The sequence below is a fragment of the Alligator sinensis genome, unplaced genomic scaffold (assembly GCF_000455745.1).
Source record: "Alligator sinensis unplaced genomic scaffold, ASM45574v1 scaffold829_1, whole genome shotgun sequence".
Classification (NCBI taxonomy): domain Eukaryota; kingdom Metazoa; phylum Chordata; order Crocodylia; family Alligatoridae; genus Alligator; species Alligator sinensis.
The window spans coordinates 1,014,606-1,035,873 of NW_005842399.1; the positions used below are offsets into that span (position 1 = coordinate 1,014,606).

General features: G+C 40.6%; 1 protein-coding gene across 6 annotated transcripts in view; it reads left to right on the forward strand.

Moving 5' to 3' along the window:
* TTF1 (transcription termination factor 1) overlaps positions 1–20,572 on the forward strand; it is a 21,241-nt gene extending 669 nt beyond the window's left edge. For 3 of the 6 annotated variants that reach the window (XM_006029807.3, XM_006029808.3, XM_006029810.3), the window contains exons 2-11: positions 460–1,394; positions 2,105–2,355; positions 3,556–3,741; positions 4,646–4,724; positions 5,694–5,824; positions 8,491–8,716; positions 9,962–10,051; positions 12,045–12,110; positions 14,325–14,410; positions 15,097–18,049. In XM_006029807.3, the coding sequence (XP_006029869.1) occupies positions 472–1,394; positions 2,105–2,355; positions 3,556–3,741; positions 4,646–4,724; positions 5,694–5,824; positions 8,491–8,716; positions 9,962–10,051; positions 12,045–12,110; positions 14,325–14,410; positions 15,097–15,272 (2,214 nt within the window). In that variant the 5' untranslated portion in view covers positions 460–471 and the 3' untranslated portion in view covers positions 15,273–18,049. Of the gene's footprint in view, positions 1–459; positions 1,395–2,104; positions 2,356–3,555; positions 3,742–4,645; positions 4,725–5,693; positions 5,825–8,490; positions 8,717–9,961; positions 10,052–12,044; positions 12,111–14,324; positions 14,411–15,096; positions 18,067–20,155 lie in introns of those variants that run through there. The other 3 variants (XM_006029812.3, XM_025211293.1, XM_006029811.3) reach the window with 3 other exon arrangements.
* Positions 20,573–21,268: the final 696 nt, after the last annotated feature.

Sequence of the window (21,268 nt, forward strand, 5' to 3'; positions counted from 1 at the left end):
CGGTCCGAGGACCCTTCGTGCCGTGTCCCGTGTGGGACCTGCAGAGAGAGGCCTGGCATCGCGGGCGCTTGGCTGCTGCCGCGGGAACGAGCCGCGGTGCCGAGCTTCGTCCCGTGGTGCTGTTGGGGCTCTAGAGCCTCTGGTCTTGCCCATGTGCTTGGCAGCCGAGTTGGAGGGCGCTGGAGCCCCAGCAGCAAAGCAGTTTTGTTGAGCCAAGGAGGTGTCATTTTTCAAAAATGAAAGCAAGTCGCTTTCATTTCAATTCTTTAGATACAGTCGTGTGACTGTTAAGCCAGTGCCTTAGTTAACTTTTAATATCCTTTTTTCTTTAGCCTTATATGAACTATATTAATAAGATGATATAACCAGAATGTATCCTGAAGGATGTTGGTGGTTTTTCATGAAGTTTGCTTATGTAATGATAGCACTTGAGTAAGATTTATCTTCTTTTCATTAAAGGAGCTGGCAGCTATGACTGAAGAAGCCAACACACGTTTTCTACAGAACTGTCACTCTGTCAAGAAGAAAAAGAAGAAGAAAAAGAGAAACGGAGAGCACACTGAGAGCCTTGCGAGTGACGGAGACAAATGTGAGTCGAGCATAGATGCCTGCTGTCCTCCTCCTGTGCTTTCTGAAGATCAAGGTTCACAGAGCAGTGAGTTGCATAAAAAGAAGAAAAAGAAAAACAGGAAAAAGAATCTTGCCACGAGTCTAGATGATTCTCTTATTTTGTGGGAGGATGAAATTAATAACGAGGCTGTAATAGATGCTTCCCAAGAGAAAAAGAAGCAAAAGAAACAGAAGCACAAAAAGAGCAGCAGCCTGCAAGAGGAAAACAGTGTATTATGTATCTCAGAAGACGATAATGCTAGCAGCCTGGACCCTTTAGGGAATGTCGATTGTGTAATTGTACCTACGAAGATGAAAAAAAGAAAAAAGAGTTTGTCAGAGGAACAGGACGAGGTGAAGGAACTGCTTGCTTTTGATGAAAATGCTTCCAAAAGGCAAAAAAAGAAAAAAAAGAGGGGACAGACCAGTCTCAGTCATACACAAGAAGCCACAGATGAAAACTTGGCATCATTACTTCTGTCATGTGCAAAACAAAATTCTACCTCATTGCGAGAGGTAAAAAATAAGATGGCAAAGTTGAGGTCACCTACAGCAGCGCCCAGAAAGGGTTATAGAGGTGGAGAGTCTTCCAATCAGGCAGACTCAGAAGCTACAGAAATGTTTTTTGGATTTAAGGAAGGTCCCATGGATATACCCACTGCTATTCCTCAGGTTACTTCAGGAGCTGATAATGGCTCTTCTGAAGAAGCCTTGGTGCCAGTTAGAAAGATTAAAAAGAGACGGAGATCAAGCTTGCAACAAGTACCATCAGAACCTGAGAAAAAGTAAGGCTTGGATTCCCTTTAGCTCAGTTTTCTTAGTGCTTTCATCACCATGTCACCTGAACCCTAGTACATTTTTCTCTCCTTAGTCTGTATGTCTTAAAAAACCTGGATTCAGAAAAACAATGAAGATTACGTGAGACCTGCAGCATTGCTGACTGTCGCTGCCTTGACTTCCTGTGTCCTGATTACAGGCTATCCTTAAGACTCAAAGAACTACATTCCCTGCATGGAAATATATGAAAAATTATTTTATTTAGTTAGGCTTGCAAGTTGAGAGAAATAGCTTCAAACATTATGCCCTATACGTACAATGAACTCTGTGTGGGAAGACTTCAGTGACTTCAGTGGAGTTAAAGGCGGGTACAGGAGTCTGCCTAAAAAGTTTGGAGGTCTTAAGAGGAGTCTGCTAATTGTAGGGCTATATGTAATTGCACTGAGGTATTATTTAGATTATTAAAAGAATAGTAAATTAAAGCAGGGGTTGGCAACCTTTTGGAGTGGTAGACCACTTCAACAAAGCTAGCTGTAAAGGTTGGCCGCTGCTTTGTCATTATCAAAATTCTTTGGAATTGCAGCCGTGTTGTAAGAGTAGAAATAGAGTAGCCTGAAGTGGGTAGCACAATTCCCGTATCTTTTGCTTGAAAAAGTGATTTGACTCTCAGAATTGATAAGAATCTTCAGTAGTGAACTCTAATTATTCTCGTTATCAGACTACCAGTGTCAGTGGCATTTGAAAATGAGGAAGACCAGAATGTTTCCCTTACTGAATATGCAGACTCTGAAATCTCCATGTTGAAAAATGAAGAGTTCCTGGAATTTAGCCCACTGCCGCAGCTGCATTTGGAGGCTGCAAAACAGGAACTGGAGGAGTTTATTCCTCACGTGAGGAAAATGTCAGATGAATCTATCCTGAAGATGGCTGGAAGAGACCTGACCAGGTTTAAAAAATTTAAGAACAAAGGTGAGATCCCAAGGGAGTGCTATACTGACAGAGCCAGGAGGCGGGTGACATCTGAAAGTAGTTTGACAGAGGAGGAAAGGATTTGATTTTATATAGTGCATTTTATACCCAGAATATCTGACTTCTAGAAATTGAAATATAGGAGACTCATGCAGCACATCTAATTCCAGTAGAATGGCAACAGGTTTAAAATCTCTAGCAGAGAGGAAAACATTTCTATTATCAACTTGGATAAGAGCATTCCTTCACGATATGAAATATTTCTCCTCTGATTAGATTATTTCTCTGTGCTGTATTCTATTAAAAATGAGGGTTGCAGTCTAAGCACAAATGGTTCTGTTTAGGGCTATCAGTTAATTGTGGTTAACGCGTGATTAACGCAATTGTTTGTGTTAATTTTTTTAAGGTGCTAATTGCGCACGTGGTTTTGGAGCCTGTGCCCAGACTCCGCTTTACTGCTGTCACAGTGGCCTCTGGGCCACCCTGCAGGGCAGCGGTGGCAACGTAAAGGACTATAGGGTAGTCTGGGTGGGGGCTTTAGGTGGCTGTAGCAGGGGGGTGGGGTGTACACACAGACATGCAGCTGCAGCCTGCAGATGCCCAGACACGTAGCCCGGTGGCATGTAAAAAGTGCCCAGCAGGCAAGTCTGTGAAGGGGAAAGGGAAGGGGTGTGGGGAAGGGAAAAGGCGGGGGGTGGGTAGGTGCAGATAGAGTCCCCCATGGTAAGGGAAGGAGTGGGGCAGAGGCTGGGATGAATGGGGCCCTAGGGCTAGGGCAGGTCATGGGATGGATCTGCGGGAGGCTCATCCAAGGGTGGGGGGCTTCTGCTGCTGCATGTACCCCCAGGTGCATTAAAATCCCTAATTTAATCACACAACTAACTGCGATCAAATTTTTAAATTGTCTGATAGCCCTAGTTCTATTACTTGCTTATTTCTTAGTTCTGTTTTCCTTTTATTCCAGCCTTACTTATGGGCCAGTATCCTGGCATCCAGGTTATAGTCGAGATGCTACATATGAATATTCCATTTCCAAACTGCTCTTCTCTCTCTGCGAGTTGATATATTGTCTCTTCAGAGCATTGACTTTTCATTGCCTGTTTGACATAATATTTTGTAAACCTGCATTTTCACCATGAAATGCAGGCAAGTTGTAACTAGAGTTCTGTTTTCCTAAACCAAATGTTTTGTATGTTCTAGGTGTTGCTGTCAAGTTTGGCAGGTTTTCTAAGAAGGAAAATAATCGGATACAGAAAAATGTTGAAGACTTTTTATCACTTACAGGACTAGAAAGTGCGGAGAAACTATTATTTACTTATAGGTTCCCAGAAGAGAAACAAAGCATCACCAAACTGAAAGTAACATACGGATTTTGTGAGAAACTTGGTGAGTATTATACAATTGCTCTTAAAAGATGGATCTTGCTCTCTAACGGTGGCATTATTGCACGCCATATAAAACCATTTGCTGTTTAAAAAGGATTTAATTTTCAACTGTAAATCCGATAAAAATAATAAAGTGCAGTTTTAAGGCGATATGAAGTTTGTTAAATATCTTTGCCACTGATCTGAGTATGTTTGTTCACTTATGAAGGGTTTGCAGATTAAAATTCAGCTTCACCTCACCACACACATTTTAGAGTTTTCAAAACCAGAAGCACACGTGATCAAGAGCACAATTTGTACCATTTCTTTTGGCTAGAAAATAAGTTTATGGGTAGACATTTTCAAAGCTGTCTCTGGTGCTCTTTAGTGGGAGGTATGTCTAAAATCTCTAACTATTTTGAAAATTTCAATCATATCCTTTGAGTATGGAAATAGCTGGTAAGTTCTGTGTGCCGTGTTAGCCTAAACTGAAGGAGGCAATTAGAATGTTTGTAGATAGAATTTTATTGGTTTTCCTCACACTTTGGAAGATTGAACTTGTATACAAAGAGGATTTTTCCATTTTAATATCTAGGCTCTCCTCTCTCTTGTGCAGGACCCAACTACTATGATACTTGTTCATTCTGAGATGACTTTTGATCTGTTCTCTTGGTGCACTCTGTAAATGGCTTCTCATTCTATATTTATCTTTACTTGCACTGTTTGATTGAAACTGTTGAGAAGTATCAGTTGCAATAGGTCCATACTCCTTTTCTCTTCCAGTATTTTTAGTACAGCAGATTATAAGCATTGAACAATGTAAGAACTATCATTGATAATTTTTCTTGATTGTGCTATGTCTCTTTCTTCAACGGCCTTTTCACTGGGTAATATGCATTTTAAAAAAATAATTTTTTACTTTGTAGCTAAGGGAATTCCTCGACCTTGGAGACTGATATATGCGCGGGCAAGGAAGATGTTTGACCCAAGCAACTATAGAGGCCGGTAAGAGTGTATTTTAGGTATTGCTGTGCGCTCAGAGTTGGTCTTTGATAGTCACACCTTGATTTAGTTTTTGTAACACACACAACAAAGAACCTTCCCACGTGTGAGAGCAATGAGCGAATGACATTGTTCTATTGATCAGTTCTAAATCATGCATTATCTGCAAATTACAATATGTTCTTTATGTGATACGAAATCTAGTCCCTCTTCAAATAGTGAGCCAAAAGTTAGCTCTTGCAGCTCAATAGGAAGTTAACAAATCTGGGTTTTGGTCGATTGGGGAGGAAAGAGTATTTCGGGTTTGTAGGACTCTCGCAGTGAAGGCCATGCTCTGAACTTGGATTCCAGAGTTTCTGCTGTGATTGCAGCTGTGATAGCATGAAACAAGGTGAGGTTTGTATTTTAGGCAGCATGTATCTTTCCATGAGTTTAATACTTTGCATTAGAAGAACCCTTTTAGCAGTTGCAGTCAGTTTGGATGGTATTCAGAAACAAAAGATAGATTGCAGATACTAACTTCCATAGACACTTATTATTTTTTTTTGTGCGGCTTTATAGTCTGAAAGTAGCAAGTTGCATGTTTCATAATGACTGCGTGAGCAAAAGGTAACTTCTCCAAAGGACATCCTCTGTTTCTGAATTTCCTGGACAATTTTATGATTTTGCATTTCAGTTTTTCTAGTTTAAAAATATTTTTTCTCAATCCTGTCACTTGATTCGTACAAATGGGAGATGGATAGAATAGGCTGGTGCCAATAATGGAACATACTAAACTGACAAATGAACATCATAACAGACTAACGTTAATGCAACAGAAGTGTTAAAGAAAAGACCATTTTATAAATATTACTTGAAACGGTAATGAAAGATGGACTTTGTGGATTTTTGTACTTTGTGGATTTTCAGTTCCTTTAAAACAACTGGGCTTTTTCAGCCTGTTTATTCTTCTGTTTACCTTCGCTGCATTAGGTATTCTGAGGATGAGAAAGAACAATTAAAGAGATATCATGCTATACATGGCAACAACTGGAAGAAGATTTCTGGGCTGATGAACCGTAGCAACCTCTCAGTTGCTCTTAAGTGTTCTCAGATGAAGGCCCGTAAGTCATCATTAAAACTAAAAATTCAAGCTCTGCATGTCAGAAATTAAAAATAATTTGTTGTTTTAGTTACAGTTCCAACAAGTACTCTTAGGTTCTTTGGATATCATGTACTGGACAGGGTTCTTGCTTTGGGTTCCACTAGTTTCTGTTTTTTCCAAGTTGCTCTTTGCAGTGAATCTGTGTGTGTAGTTGATAAAAACAAACATTTCTGATTAGAGGTACAGAATTGAAATAACACAAGATTTAACATTTGATTAAAAGATCAACATATAGATTGACACATGTCAGTCAGAAAGCTTGACAGGTAAGAACCAGGATTTGAAAAGAGCTTAGGCAGTTCTGAAAATCCTGCTAGGACATCAGGTGTTAAGTTTCGATTAAAACTGGTGGTAGCCAACCTGCTTAGGCAGTTTGACACTTCTAATAGATTCCTAGATGCCTGTGAAAACCTGGCCCCGAGTACATTACTCCCAAGACCTTTTGAGATTCAGGTCTTGTTTTAACCGTGTGGGTTGTCCCAGTCTAAGTGTATATAAGAGCCTCAAAGCTACTATGTTCACTGGCAGCAAGCCAGACAAGAAATAAAGTAGAATGCATTCCATTTCTCTTGCTGTTGGGCCGTCTTCTCCCAAGAGTTTCATGTAGTACTTCACAATCAGGCCATTGAGAAATAGGTCAGAGGAAATTTTATTGCTGCTAACTTAATAACCATCTGGTTTTAAGGCTGCTCAGCTGCTCACCTTAGGAATTATAGATTGCTAGGCTACATGTTTTGTTTTGGGTTTTTGTCTTTTTTATAAAACAGCCAAACAATGCCCCCCAAAGGCTCTTTATCTAATTACTTTTGTCCAAGATTAACAAAATGTGGTCAACTAACTTTTTTAGAGAATATCATATATAATGATATCCCTAAGCTATGGGAAATCTGACTTCTATGTAGAGGAAGATGTATTTGTAAATCTGCACTTTACTTAAGGGATGTCATCTGACCCGAGCACTCTTTCCTGCCTAGGCAGGGGGTCAGACTCAATGATCTGTTGAGGTCCCTTCCAACCCTAGCATCTATGAATCTATGTTGGGCTGGCTGCAGTTCATTTTAGCCATAACAGGAGCTTGATTTATATTTTTTAGGGCTTGCTCCTAAAAAATGAGAAGAAATTCTTTCGTCCTCCAGTTTGAATACTAGAAAGAGTCTCCTTGCTTATGTGGGATAGCAGTTAAAATGTTCGCAGGGATGCACTATTAGTGCATTAGCTGGTACTAAGAAGTTAACTTATTTAGTGTGTCCTTTCCCCATGTTCTTTCATTGTAAGAGTAGGGAAAATATCCCAACTGACACAATAGCAGCTATCCAAATGTTTTTAATTTGATACTGTGGAAGAAATCAAACTTCGCGTTGTGGTTGTATTAGAATTGGCAGAGCCATCTAGGTTTATTTAAAGCTATACAAGTGATCACAGGGAGAGTTCTTAAAGGAACTCTGACCTCTACAAGTTTACAAGCATATTTATACTTTAGCGAAAAAAAAGATGCAGGGTTTAGACAAAGCAACCTTGAGAGAAACAGAAAGATGTTGATCATTTGTTTGTCACACGTAAGTAGTTTACTTATTAAAAAAGACACGGTTTTGGGAACAGTTATCAGCTTCTAGTTCAGCGGAAAGGAGAAGGTTAACATCTGCACACAGACAAAACAAGGCATGAAGGTTTTTCCTTATCTTAGAACATTCTGAAACACATAGCATCAGCATTTTCTTCTCTTCTCTTTCTCTCTCTTTGTCTCTCCTCCTAGTCAAGTAAGAGGCCTGGTTAAACTTACTTCCACAATACTTAAGAAACATCAAGTAAGTTTGTTTTCTGGAGAAATGAAATGAGAGGTTGTAGACTTGTTTGAATTCCAGTCTTTCCTCACTTAACTTGTCAAATCCTTATGCAGAATGCTAGAGAGGCTGCCTTTATTTCAAACTGTAGTAAAAATAAAAGGTAGACTAATCCGTTAGAACGTGGTGAGGAAAAAGCATCCCTTTTCTTTGAGAGGTCCATTTTTATTTTTTCAGCTGTTGGAAGCAGCAGCTGGAATTAATTTATAATAGTGTCTTTATTTGCTAATCTCACAACAACCCTCTGAAGCAGACAAGCTTTTGGGTCAAGAAACTGATCCACAGACCTAATTTTACCAAAAAAAGAAAAAATAGTCTAGTGATAGGCTCCTAAATCCATGTGTAGCCACACAAGTAAGTGGCCTGAATTTTTTTCAGAAATGCTGAGCCCATAGCAGTGCCCACTGAGTTCAGTGGGTTTGCTGCTTGCCAGTACTTTTGAAAAACAGGCTGCAGGCCCCTTGTGCGTGACTAAATTTGACTTAGGCTGCCTAATATTAGGAGATTTTTTGAAAGCTTGAGCCAAGCAGGCAATGTTGCTTGCCTGACTATCAGAGGAATTAGTGGCAGGTTTGTGAATGGATTTCTTAGCTTCTACTACACTCCTTATCCACTGGGCTGGATGACCTGTCTCAAATCTGCTGTGGAAAAACATCTAGATTGAATGTGGGACTGATCTTGTAAATATATTGCAGAACTGAACGCACTCACTTGATTATTTTGCTCTTTGGGTCAATTGGTGAGAGGTTTTATCTAAATTGTTTGGCTTTTTTATTCGACATAGAAATTAATGCTGGTCCCTGGAGTAAGGAGGAGACCGAGAGGCTAATTAAAGCGGTAGAAGAGATAATTCAGGAACGGGCCATGAAGGAAGACTCAGATTCTCTTCTCTTGGAAAACTCGGAAGAAACTCTTTCAGTTGAGCGTGAAAAACTCTACAAGAACCTACCTTGGATTGAGATACAAACCAAAGTAGGAACTAGACATTGGAGACAGTGTAAATCTAGGTGGTAAGTTTGTATAAAAGGCTTGGGAGTTATACAAGTCTGGGATTATCTTTTTGTTTTCTGTGTTTGCTTTCTTCAAATTGGTTGTCTCTGGACGTGTATTTGCTTAATAAACAACTGGTAATAATAACAACAGAATGTGGGATAGAAAAAAAGTGTTTCAAGTTTTTAGTGCTATATAATGTTATTGCTAAAATTACCCAAATTCTTAGTCTAGAGAAATAAAAAATGGTAGGCCAGATCTTAATGCCAAATCTTGTAATGCTTGTTGAAAGATATGACTCTCGTTACTTTAATCACACAGGGTACTTTGCCACAACAGTTGTACAACTCTGTGCAATATTAAGTATAACTTCATTATAGGAAACAAAAGAAGAAGAAAAATCCAAACAAATCACAAGTGATATATAATGCTTACTTATGTACTGTCTTTTATTATGCTTGTGTCAATTTTTTTTCATTGGAGCTTACTGATTTGAGAGCAGAGAAGCCTCTGGTGTGGGATCAGGCAAATTGATACCAGTCCAAAAATTAATTATAATAATTTTTTAAATTGTTGTATTTGCATCAGTGTTGAGGCTAGTTGGTGTACAAAGACGCATTGCTTTTTCAACTCTAAAGCTTCTCTGTTTATACACAACTTAAGTCCTAGTTCTGCAAAGTTGTAAGTGTATGACTAATTGAAAGTGGAGCTACTTTCTTTTATAACATCACATGTATACTTAAGTGTCTCCATCATGTGGTATTGTGTTTATGAAAGATAATTTTTTAAAAGAAAGGGCACAACTTAAGATGGCAACTGCCTGCTTGCTCTTTCTAAGGAAAAGAAACTGAAAGCTGGCAGATAGGCAAGAGTCCTACCAAATAGGAAACTTAGAGCCAGAATTTGCTCTTAGACTCCATTGTAGTGAATGGGCTTGAACTGACATAGGTTGCAAGATTCAGTTCCCTAGTTTGGGTAGCTGCATTAGATTAAGTTGCTTAGATTTCAGTGTAACCTCTTCATGTAGAATAGGTTAACCGGATTATGAGAAAAGAAAGATAAAAGCATTGGAAGTTATAAGAAAGTGAAGCCATAGACCTATGAAGGCCCAAGACTTCTGGAACAATTAACAAAATATATAACTATCTCTTTTTTATCACTGAACAAGATAGAATGTTTTTGGTTTTTTTACCCAAACCTTAACTTAAGTGATGGGGAAATTTCTCTCTCTTTTTTTTTATTGTCTTTCTCCCCTCCCCTACCAGGCTTTCAGTTCTAACGAAGAAGATGTCCAATGGGGAGGCGGTATGTCATGGGACAAAAGGGTTGCGAGCTAAAATCAGTCTCATTGAAAGGTACGTATAAATATGATGCAGTGTGCTTTCACTGCAGTGTGTAGAGCGTTTGTCAGGTGACATTCGGGAGCACATGCAATAGAAGTGAAGTGTGGCATTTCAGACACGGAAGTTCCCATGGTATTAAGTACTCTTCCTTGTTTTCTGTAAAGTTTATACAGGCATATTAAACCATCCTGTGTGTGGCTGGCCTAGATACAAGCAGCACTTCTTTACAGGCAGAGGGATTTGTTGTGTCTGATCAGCTGAAAGCTTGTTCTCCATTTCTTTGTGCTGTGGTTGGCCTTGCCCAGCCGACACAGGCGCTACTGAGCAAGCAGTGGGTCCTTTCTCCTGTGCATTATCAACACAATGACTTAAGTTCTAATTACTAACATCTGTGTAAGTCTACTGCCTGCAGTGGGGTTGCTATAGAGGAATGAGAGAAGTATAGAAGATATAGAAGACCTGAACCTGTTCAACCTCAGCAAGAGGAGGCTGAGGGGGGACCTGGTGGCTGCCTACAAGCTCATCGGGGGGGATCAACAGCAAATAGGCAGAGCCCTTTTCTCCCCAGCACCACCTGGGGTGACAAGGAACAATGGTCATCAGCTGATGGAGAATAGGTTTAGGTTAGAGATCAGAAGGCAATATTTTACAATTAGGGTGGCCAAAATCTGGAACCAACTTCCCAGGGAAGTGGTCATCGCCCCAACCTTGGGCAAATTCAAGAGGAGGTTGGACGATCACCTGTCTGGGGTCTTGTGAACCCAGCATTCATTCCTGCCTATGGCAAGGGGTCAGGCTAGATGATCTGTTCAGGTCCCTCCTGACCCTAGCTACTATGAAACTGTGTGTGTGCAATTTGGTTAGTAGAACTTCTACTGGTGACAGTGTACGGTATGGAAAGAGAACCAGGGTATGTCTGGCAGTTAGAGAAAAGGTCCTTCTTGTAAGCAGCATAACAAATGAAATTTCCAGAGAGATGGGAGCAATTCAGAATGGAGATGTTAACAATTTCAGTGATGCTCAATCTGTGGCTGGTGGGGCTTCCCACAAGACTGAAAATTTGGTGATGGGGGAGCAGTGGCAGTGTTAATTGCTCCCAGAGCCACAGCAATTAATACAGACACCACTGCTCCACAAACAAATTTCTGGATCTGTGGGGAGGCTCGCAGATTGGATTGCACCAGCCCCATGCTGGATCAGGCTCACAGACTGGCCCTATGCTACCCATCCGCCCCATGGGACCTTGAAGTTGAGCACTAGGGCTGTGCGAAGCTTCAGCTGCTGATTTGATTCTGCAGAGATTCGGCCTAATATGGGAGCTTAATCTCCGAATATGAATCAATTCAAGAGACCCTTCAATCTCTCTGAATTGAATCGGAGAGATTCATAAACATTTGACGATTTGGACATAGACACAGCTTTAAATGTTTTTTCTACATGCCTCTAGATAGCAGGGGCTCTGAATGCTGCAGTGCTGGGGCAGATAGAGCATCCCAGAGAAGCTCAGGCGGGTTCCCAGCATGGTCAGCAGCAGACCCAGATGTGGACCAGAAGCACTTCCAGTCCACTTCCAAGTTCACCGCTGAGCACGCAGGGGCCCCCCCATGCTCCTGTGGGATGCTCCATCCACCCTAGCATCTTAGCATTCACGAGGTGCCTGGTACCTCGAGGTACGTAGAAAAAACATTTAAAGCTGTGTCTATGTCCAGATCAGTGATTTGGAAATGTTTGAAAATGCTGTTCTCAACACGCAGGTAGAAAGGGCAGGAAATATCTTTGCCTTTAAGTTTTCTGCCTTTTCTCTTTCATTTTGTTTCAGTTTAGCAACCGTGAAGGTGTTTTAACATCATTTTATATATTTAACATGTGTGCACAATTTCACCCAGATTTACCAGCAGTGTTTATCTTTGTAGAATATGCCTTGGTTGGGGAAGAGCATCATGGACCAATAGGATATGAAACTGCCCTTTCTGCTGTGCCTATAAATTGCTTTTTCAATTCCTAGGTTGTATGAAATGAAGGTGGAAGATGCTAATGAAATAAACTGGGAAGAACTCAGCAGTGTCATTGGGTAAAAGCTTTAATATTTGAATTTGGCCACAAACAGGCAGTCTTTAGAAGTCAGCCCATGTTACATTTTTGGATTAAACAATAAGGATTTTTTTGTAATGTACGGATCTTTTACTAAGTAAAGAAACTCCGCTAACAAATCAGACTTAGCATAAAGGCTAATTTTATTATCCTTTTAGAGCTAATACAATTATAAAGCAATATGGTTACCTTCTACTGCAATATGATCAGATTAACATATATGCTCACCACCTTAAAAAATAATGAACATGACATCAGTGGTTGATCAGTCTGTAAAGTTTTGTCCATGGCAGGGGTGGTTCTCAATTCCAACGTTTAAGTTCTGCGCAGGGTAAACTTTTGGTCCGAGGATCAAGGTTTTCTAGGGTCTTCAAAACCCGCCTCCCCAATTTTATACCCATCTTGTTTACATCACTTCACTTCTTAACGCATGCATTTTTCTATGGATGCTTATTTACATCACACATTTCTATAGTAGCCTCATATCTTACTTAACAGTTATTTCTCATATGGTTTGCCTTGCTTTAAAGGGCTTCTGTTTGCCCAAAACTGTCTGTTTTTCTGTTCTTGACCAATTTTTTAGTATTCTCAGTTCATTCTAATTTAGCAAAATCTGCATTTTTACATACACAACTCCCATTCCTGAACAAAAGTCAAGCTACTTGTATCAAAAGGCCTTTATTTTAGGCTAAAACCAGCCTGTCTAAGTTCTCAGAAATATAAACAAGCTTGGACTCCTACAGCCACACAGAGTCTCACTGAATTCAACAGGACTGTGCACTTACAGATCACTATGCAGTAACATGACATAACATTTTAGGAATAGGTGTTTAAACTTAAAATGACAGGAAATTATTTTTTTCACCTTCCTATCTTATAGTTTTCCTACCACTGTGAACATAGTAGCCAAGTTGCTTTTCTGTTTTGCTAAGTACAGACATTTGGGGCACTAGGTGGAGGTTAAATTGATTCAAAGTGGCTGCCCAATATCAGGTAAGTCAGGATTGGGGTGGGGGGAGGAGGAGTAGTTGGGGGATTGGGGGTCCAGCAGACTGGAGGGGACCAGGGGTCCACTGGGGAGGCAGGCATGATGTAGGGGTTGGGGGATGCAGGTGTGACCCATAAGGGGTAGGGGGAACAGGCATGGCCTGTGGGTGCAGTAAAGGGGGCAGGTGCAACTCACAAGTTATGGCCGGGGGCAGGCTCAACCTGCGAGTGGGGTGGGGTCCCCCCCTCAGTGAACCTACGTCCCCGTCCCCCAGGACTTATTTTTTCGGCAACAGCAGTGGCTGAGGCTGATAAAAGCATCTGCACCTGAGGCGGTTTGTGAGATGGGGGTTGAGAGTGTTGGGGGGAGCAAGGGGCCAGCAGGGAGGGCAAAAAATAGACTGGTGTGGGGGAAGTGGGGAGCAGTCCCAGGACTGGAGCCAGTGGCTGGATTTTCCCAGCCTCAAGGCTGTGGAGGAGAAGTGGACAGAACTTCCATGTGCTGGTTTGACCTAAATCAAATGAGTCCGATACTGCATAGATGCAGGGTTATCTTAAACTGGGTTCTCCCATTTTTAGACTGGGTTGTGTGTTCAGAACATCTGTTCAGTTAGAGGTTTAGACTGATTGCCAGTCACTGAGACCACATCTGTAAGTGCAAGGTCAGCACCTGGACGAGCTAAGTTTAAATCGGGTGGCCATTATTAACCTGATTTAACCTCCTGAATGCCTGTACTTATCCTATGTGTAACACTTGAGTTATTCTTATTTTACCTGCGTAGGACGGCTGTTGCATAAAGGATCTGTATTATTGCAGCTGTGTCTTAGAAGAGCCTGAGTACAGTGTACAAAATGACCCAGTTCTGTCCATGTAATCCTCTGCGTTTCCCAGATCATACAGAGGAACAGATAGGAATGACAAATTCTTTGCAATTTCAGCTTCACTCATTTTTTCTTCTTCCTAAGTGTGTAATACACATTTATAACATGGTTTTTGCCTTGGTGTACCCATGCATAAGGTTAACCACTGTCATGACCAATTATTTGTATTTGGTACTTTAAAGACCAGGCAGATTTCAGATACTCATATCTGACACTGTGAGGTTGGCTAATTGGAGCAAAAAGTGCCATTGGAACGACACTGCTATAATAATAAAACTGTGTAATAGACTGTCTTTACCCATATTTGAAACCTTTCTTTTTTCAGAGATGTCCCTGAAGCGTATGTTCAGGGTACATTTTCCAGGCTAAAGGCTACGTATGTCCCCTTCTGGCACACAAAGACTTTTCCTGGTGAGTATCTCTCTTGGTTGCATTATGCATTCTTTCAATTTTTTTTAAAGCTTATGACTCTGTTAATCTTTCAGTGGTACTCTGAGTCACCTTTTCCCTGTATATGATCAAATTAGTTTAATTTTTATTTGATATTTTGGGGTTAATAAAAACAAATACACACAAGTGGGTGCATTTCATAAAGTCAGCCTGCATTATGCTCGAACCTACCACTTTTAGCACCCTGCTTTTTGGATGTTCATTAGTTCTTCCCATGGTACCCATATGTACATGTGTGTGTATGTTGATATGGTTACTGGGGAATAGCCAAGAGGAGAATTTTGGTACTCTCTTTATCTCCACCCAAAAATTAAACTCTGCCTACTTGACTTGCTGCTCTTAGTAGATGTTCAAAATAATCGTACACGTGGTCTGGGCTTGGCTTCCTCTCGGTTCTGACCTTGCCTGGAGGTTCAGTTGGGCTTTCCCTATGTGAGGCTTATAAGTCCCATTGGGTTTTCAAACACGCCTCCTATCGGACTGTGGCTCGGATATCCCATTGGGCTCTGCTAGTTTTCTTGGGCTGGGCAGGAATGATATTTGCAAGAATGTCAGTCTTGTAAAGCTTAATGAAAAAACACAGCTTGTTGATGAAAAGACCAAAATAAAATTATAAATAAATGGAATGCTCTGTTTTTTCTTTAAAGAAATTATCGATTACCTTTATGACGAGACAATTCCATTGCTTCAGAGAAAGTTAGAAAAAAAGCGAGACAGACTTCCTTCTGAAAATTTATCTTCCAGCCAACAGAAAAAGCTTTTCCGAATCAGCGATATCTTTGACAGCAAGGAAGAGGATAATAATCCTGGTGGCAATAATTGATTGTTATTAAAGGCACTCCCTTTTCCCCCATATCCAAAATGCCAAATTTTGGTCCTCTTGAATCCAGGATTAGATAAGGGCTAATATATATATTACTATGAAATAACTGTCAAAGCAAAGGCATTTCTGCATATTTCTGTTGTTTTATGTGGACGTGTGTGAAGTTTATTTTGTTTTATTTTAGGCAGCATCTTTGTTATATTTTCTTTTCCTTTTTTGAGGAACACACTAGCACATTTTAATGCTGTATCTACTACACATTGGGCATATCTACAGGTACGATTAATGTGCCCCGGAGCTTATTGCCCTGGAGTTTATTCATGTGCAGCACGTGGATGGCAGGCTGACCTCTGGGTCTCCTGCTATCCTGGGCTGCTCCAGCCGAGCTCCATGTGCTGTGGAGTGGCTGTTTGAGGCATGAGGAGGCTTCAGTGTGGGGGCTACCTGCTGGCTAGCCCTGCACTGAAGCGTCCTGTGCTCTAGCCAGCTGGGGCAATGTCTACACGTGCACTGCCGCGCATGAAAAACACCGCAGCGGGTAGTACTTGTAATTACAAGTACTACGCTGCTACTGAGTTTGTTTCATGCATCCCAGTAGGGGCGCATGTGTAGATGCTGAGAATGTTTACTGCAAAATTAATTAGTCAACTGTGCAGTAAACGTCGTGTGTAGATGTGCCCATTTGGTAACAAACCTATGTTAAGCCTCTTTGCTTGACTTTGGTATCACCACCCTAAAGTTTAATTTAGATCTTTTAAAAAAAAATGTTTAAATCCATTTGTTCTAAGTTTATGCAAGCAGAAAAAAAAATGCTTTTCTGCATATGTGTTACAACAAACCATCAGTCAGTAGCTTAGGTAACTTGAAGGGACCTCCTGTTTTAAGAGAGAATAATCTTATCTGGAGATAATCATTGCATTTTAGTGTTGAATTACGACTTTTTAGACCCTTTGTTGAATGTTTTCCACATGATTGAAATATGCTGGTTATTAGTAGCGTCAATTTGCTGTTGGCCAGACTGCAGAGAAGTAATTGTTGCATAGCTCATATAAGTTGTTAACACTGGTAGTGATTATATGGTCCCATCCCTTCACGCCCCTGTTTGGCCTTTGTTCTGGCTGGTTGAGGCAAATCCATTTTATGGTAAAGTTTTATATAAACTCAGTTGATTTTTTTTTTTTTTTTTTTTTTTTTGGATGCTATAAAAATAGCCAGAAAACCGAAGTGTAAAAACTGACTGATCTGAACAAGATTTTCAGAAAAAATATAATGATGTTGGCTGCTATAGGATAAGTTATCAAAAGCTTATTACAAAAATTATGAAGCATTACCATTTAACTAGTAGTCCAGAAGCAGTTTTAATTTCTTCAGATTTTATGAGAGCGCAATAATAGTCTCTTGGACACATGATGTATGTATTGGAAGTGCTTTTTATGGGTGTGTTTCCCTCTCTCTACCTAGAAGTGTTGGCTTTTGTACATAAAGCCTTGGTAGTTATTTCTGAATGGTTTGTCTGCATATGAAAGTACTCGTGCATAAGGCAGGGTGTGAATTTAGCTATATCAGGTTAAGTTCCATGTGTGTGTATGCTTATTCCAGAACAAGTATGTCTCTGTGGATTTAGCCTGTTTCACATCTCAAGGGCACTGTTTTAGGTGCTTCTGTTATCTTACATTGTTAGCGGGGAATTGCAGAGCTTTAAACTGTAGTTTTACCAGCTTTTTTGTTCTTCATGCAGTTGTACTATATGTTGTAAAAACTATTAGTACTTTTGGATCTAGGGTTATTCTGTTTTGCATCTGCTAAACAAGAAAGGCTTATATATATTAAAATGCTGTATTACAGTAGTTAAAACGCATATATGAGCAAACCAGAATTATGGATGTAGGACTTGAATATTTTTGATATAGCAAATACAGAAAGCAAATAGTTAATGGGTCATAGGTGCTAATTTGTTTTCCATGGAACTATTAATATTAACATGAATATGTTAATATGAAGTGAATGTAGATGCCATTTTTACCTGTCCGCCAACTGTTTTCAGCTGCTCCTACAATTTTCTGTGACTTGATAAAGTGACTGTAAATAATTGTGACTGTTTAGGTAAAGTTTAAAGTTTTGTATGAGATACGTGCTTTTTCTTTTTTTTTAAATAAAGCCTGGTCAAAAAAATAAATATCCAAGGAGCTTTGCTACTTCTTATGAAGCCCAAGTCATGTCATTTTGTTGTTAAGTGGTAGTCATCTTGCAGTTAACAAAAACAAAAAAAAAATCTAAGTTGAAAATTTGAACCTTACAGGTACAATCACAAAAGGCAAATAAAATGAAAAAAAAATGTACGACAGATTTGTTTTTAGTTGGTCATGATTTTTTGAAGTCCAGCTCTTCAAGTGCCAGGGGATAATGATACCAATTATAACGAGGTTAGGTATTCATGGTCCTACAGTAACCAACCTCTGACAGATGCTCGTTTGAACTGGATGGCGTAAGCCAGACTGAGGAGGTCATGTATAAGGTATGGTAATTTTGGACTCCGTTCTTCAGTTGGATGTAATCTTCAACCTGCTCGATCCACTTCGTCTAACATATTTGCATGTTCAGAAATTTAAAAAAAAAAAAGGATTTTCCACTTTATTTATAAACCATCTAGAGTAGTGCTAAGCATTTTGCAGAACAAATGGATGTGTGGGGACCAATCCAACTGCACTGTTACCAGATTTGCCCATCACCTTGGGGTGTGCTCATTTATTAGGGATATGTTTCTAGGGTCTTGGTAATTCTATCAATGTGCAGCTTGTGTTACTTGTGTTTCTATATGGCGCTGTATCTCTCCTTTCTGCAAGTCCTCACCCCCAATGGAGCTATCTTGCAGGACTCAGTTTCAATGGGACTGGGTTCCTCCAGTCACCAAATCGGTCATAGACACACAAATTAACATGACACGCCTGACCTGGCTGGGTTGATCAGCATGGACAGGCTGACACCCTCACATGCCAAGAATCAGTTAATCAGAACAACAATAAACTGCAGTCAGACACAAGCACACAGGTGAACAGAATACCTCTGAATCCGGCTGGGTGTCCAGCTGACACCCTCATGGGCTAGCATTCAGTTCAAACTGGGTCAGTCAGCCTGTACAAGCTGATCCCCTTATGTGTTTCAAACTTGGCACATCCCAATCTTTAGCCTCTTGATGAGCAGACCCCACAGTATTTTTGGGCTTCACAGGGATCTTTGGCTCAGGTAAAAGAAGCGTTGCTGCAGAGCAAGCGGGGAAGGAGAAGCAGAGAAGGAAAAATATACCCAGTTACTACCAGTTTGACTGTAAGAGTTATTTATTGCTAAGTATATGAAATATATAATGGTACTAGTAGTAACAGACATGTAAAGGGAAAACAAACACAAACAATTACAATACTACCCTGTTTTCACTAAGTATTTGGGGAAACTTAGCTCAAGCTGAACTAACACAGTTCAGGTTCAGAAATCTATGCCTAGAGAGAAAAGAGAGAGAGAGCGACAGCTGGGATCTCACCAGTCCAAGGCACTAGGGTTCCAGTGCTGACAGGTAAAGTTCTTAGCACAATCCTTGAAGGGAGACAATCTGTTTCTTCCAGCTTCTCAAGAACAACAGTGGATGGTGTCAAAGGCTTTTCCTCTTGAAGCACACACACACTTTGCTGCTTTTTTTACAGATTTTTATACCCTCAGTTCAGCTTCAAAGTATTCTCAGTAGTGTAAATCATTGTCTTTTCTCTTGACAAGGGATTATCTGGTTTGGAACGTCTCAGAAAACTGGTTGATAATCAGGAAAACGTAAGGTTAAGGAGTAACCAGACAGAAGCCAGCTTGAAATTCATATGGATAGCAGCTATACTGATGGGATATCTCATGGTTTCTTCAGAAACAACAGATAGTTTGTAGCATCAGGGTTTTGGATTTTTACTTGTTGTGAACAAGCCTCAGCTTAGCATGACTTTTCCAGATCTTGCTATAGTCTTTTAACAGACAAGGCAATTATTAGAGTGTTGATAACCTTTGGTGGGGAGGACTTCCACCAGTCGTCCCAGGAAAGGTATGACAACACTTGTGGTCAGGGTTCCAACGGGCTGGAAGCTGTGATGAACCCTTTACCATTTTTTAAATGTCGCCCATACCCCCTCTGACTCGGTCTCTTTGCCTCGACATTCCCTAACCTGGCAACCGAATTTTAGTCAATCAAGTTTAAATAGGCCTCCCATAGTGGGACCGGGAATGTACAGCCCGAGATGCCTATTAAACTTTACTTCTGCTTAGAGGTGGATGTGTGTGGGGGTGGGGAGTCCTTTGTAAATCCAGATTAGAATTGGTCTGATAAATGCTGAGCTGGGTGTGTGTAAATGTGGGTTGATTAGCATTTGGAGCACAGATTCCCCATCATGCAGTGCTCCCCTGCTTATCTGATCCCAGAATTCACTGCAGTCTTTGCTTCAGGCTTTCTGCTCTCCATCGCCCATGTAAATGAATGGTCATCTGGTTCCATCTCGGATGCAAATGAGACCAAGGGCAGTTGTTTCACACTTGTCACCCTTATCTGGAGGGTTTTAGGTGCGTCTCCCACTTCATCTTCATTGTCTTTCATAATCAGTTCTTGTTCAGGTGGGGGTGGAGGGGGAGGAATTCTTTGAGAGCCAGACAGGCTGCTTCCTGTGCCAGGGTTCCCCAAGAACACGGAGCTGAGAGGTAACAGCACATGTGACCTAAGAAGTACTAGTTAGAAATCCTAGGGTTAATGGAGTAGGGAAGGAGAATGTAATAGCCAGACCACATGATTACAATGTATATGTATAAGCATTGAGCCTGTGTAATTAAAAGATTTTTCTTTGTTTTTCATATGGCATCAGATATCAAGTTCCAGATCTATGAACCGCTGTTTGATATTGCCCACCATATGAATTCCATCTACTCCGTCTGTGCATTTGTAAAGATTGCAGCTTTGGATTAAGTGCTGTGCTGTTTGTTGAGTACCGCATTCACACATCAGCTGTCCAAGATGTTCATCTTGAGAAGTGGTGTTTTGAAGCATCTGTATCCAGATCTTACTCTGTTCAGCTTGACCCATGCTTCTCTGTCAAGGTCGTGCCCCATGAGGGACTTGTTTGTTGTTGGTATAGTGTCTCCCTTACTGACTTTTGACTTTTCCTCCCCTCCCTTCCCTGCTCTACCTTTTGTTTTCCCAATTTCTGCTCATTTACATTCTCACTGACATCCTATTACACTTTTAGCTTCTTTCATTCTCAGAACAGCAGAGACGTCTTATGCCTGAAGAAGGGCGATTGCACCCAAAAGCTTGCAAAGAACTTTTTTTCCAACTACTCAGTTGGTCTAATAAAAAATATCACATCTACCCAAGGAGCCTTGCCTGCCTATGTCCTTAGACCAACACGGCTACAAGGAAAAACCCAGCAACATGTCAGTGCTCAGTGTCTCTTCCAGTTCTGTCATGTCTGTTCTTTGGGCTGCTATGGCTACACCATCAGCATGCATGTGTCATTTAAATGATATTTGCCGGAAGTCTGAGCTCTAACCCTTGGGGGACTCCATTCTTCAAATTTGTACTCTGCTTTTGTCTCCTTGGCTGTTAATGAGTTTGAATGATCTGCTAGAGATCATGTTCATGATGGAAGCATGTAGTTCGTGGTCAGGTATCATGGAGTACAGTTTATATTTGAGGTCATACCATGTCATAAGTGACTGAGGTGGTAAAGATTGCGCCTGTTTTCTGCCTCCTTTCAAATCCATTTTCCTTGTCAGATGTAAGTACTGTCATTTGGTCAGCAGTACACCGCTTTTCTCAAAACCCTGTTTGTTCTTTTGGGAGCTGGGGGGTCAATGATTCTATTCAGGATTAGGCACCCCATGAATTTGTGTGCAACATGAAGTAGTGAGGTGGGTCGGTAGCTCTGTGGATCCTCTGGTGGTTTATTGGGTTTGAGGATACATAACTGTTTATCTTG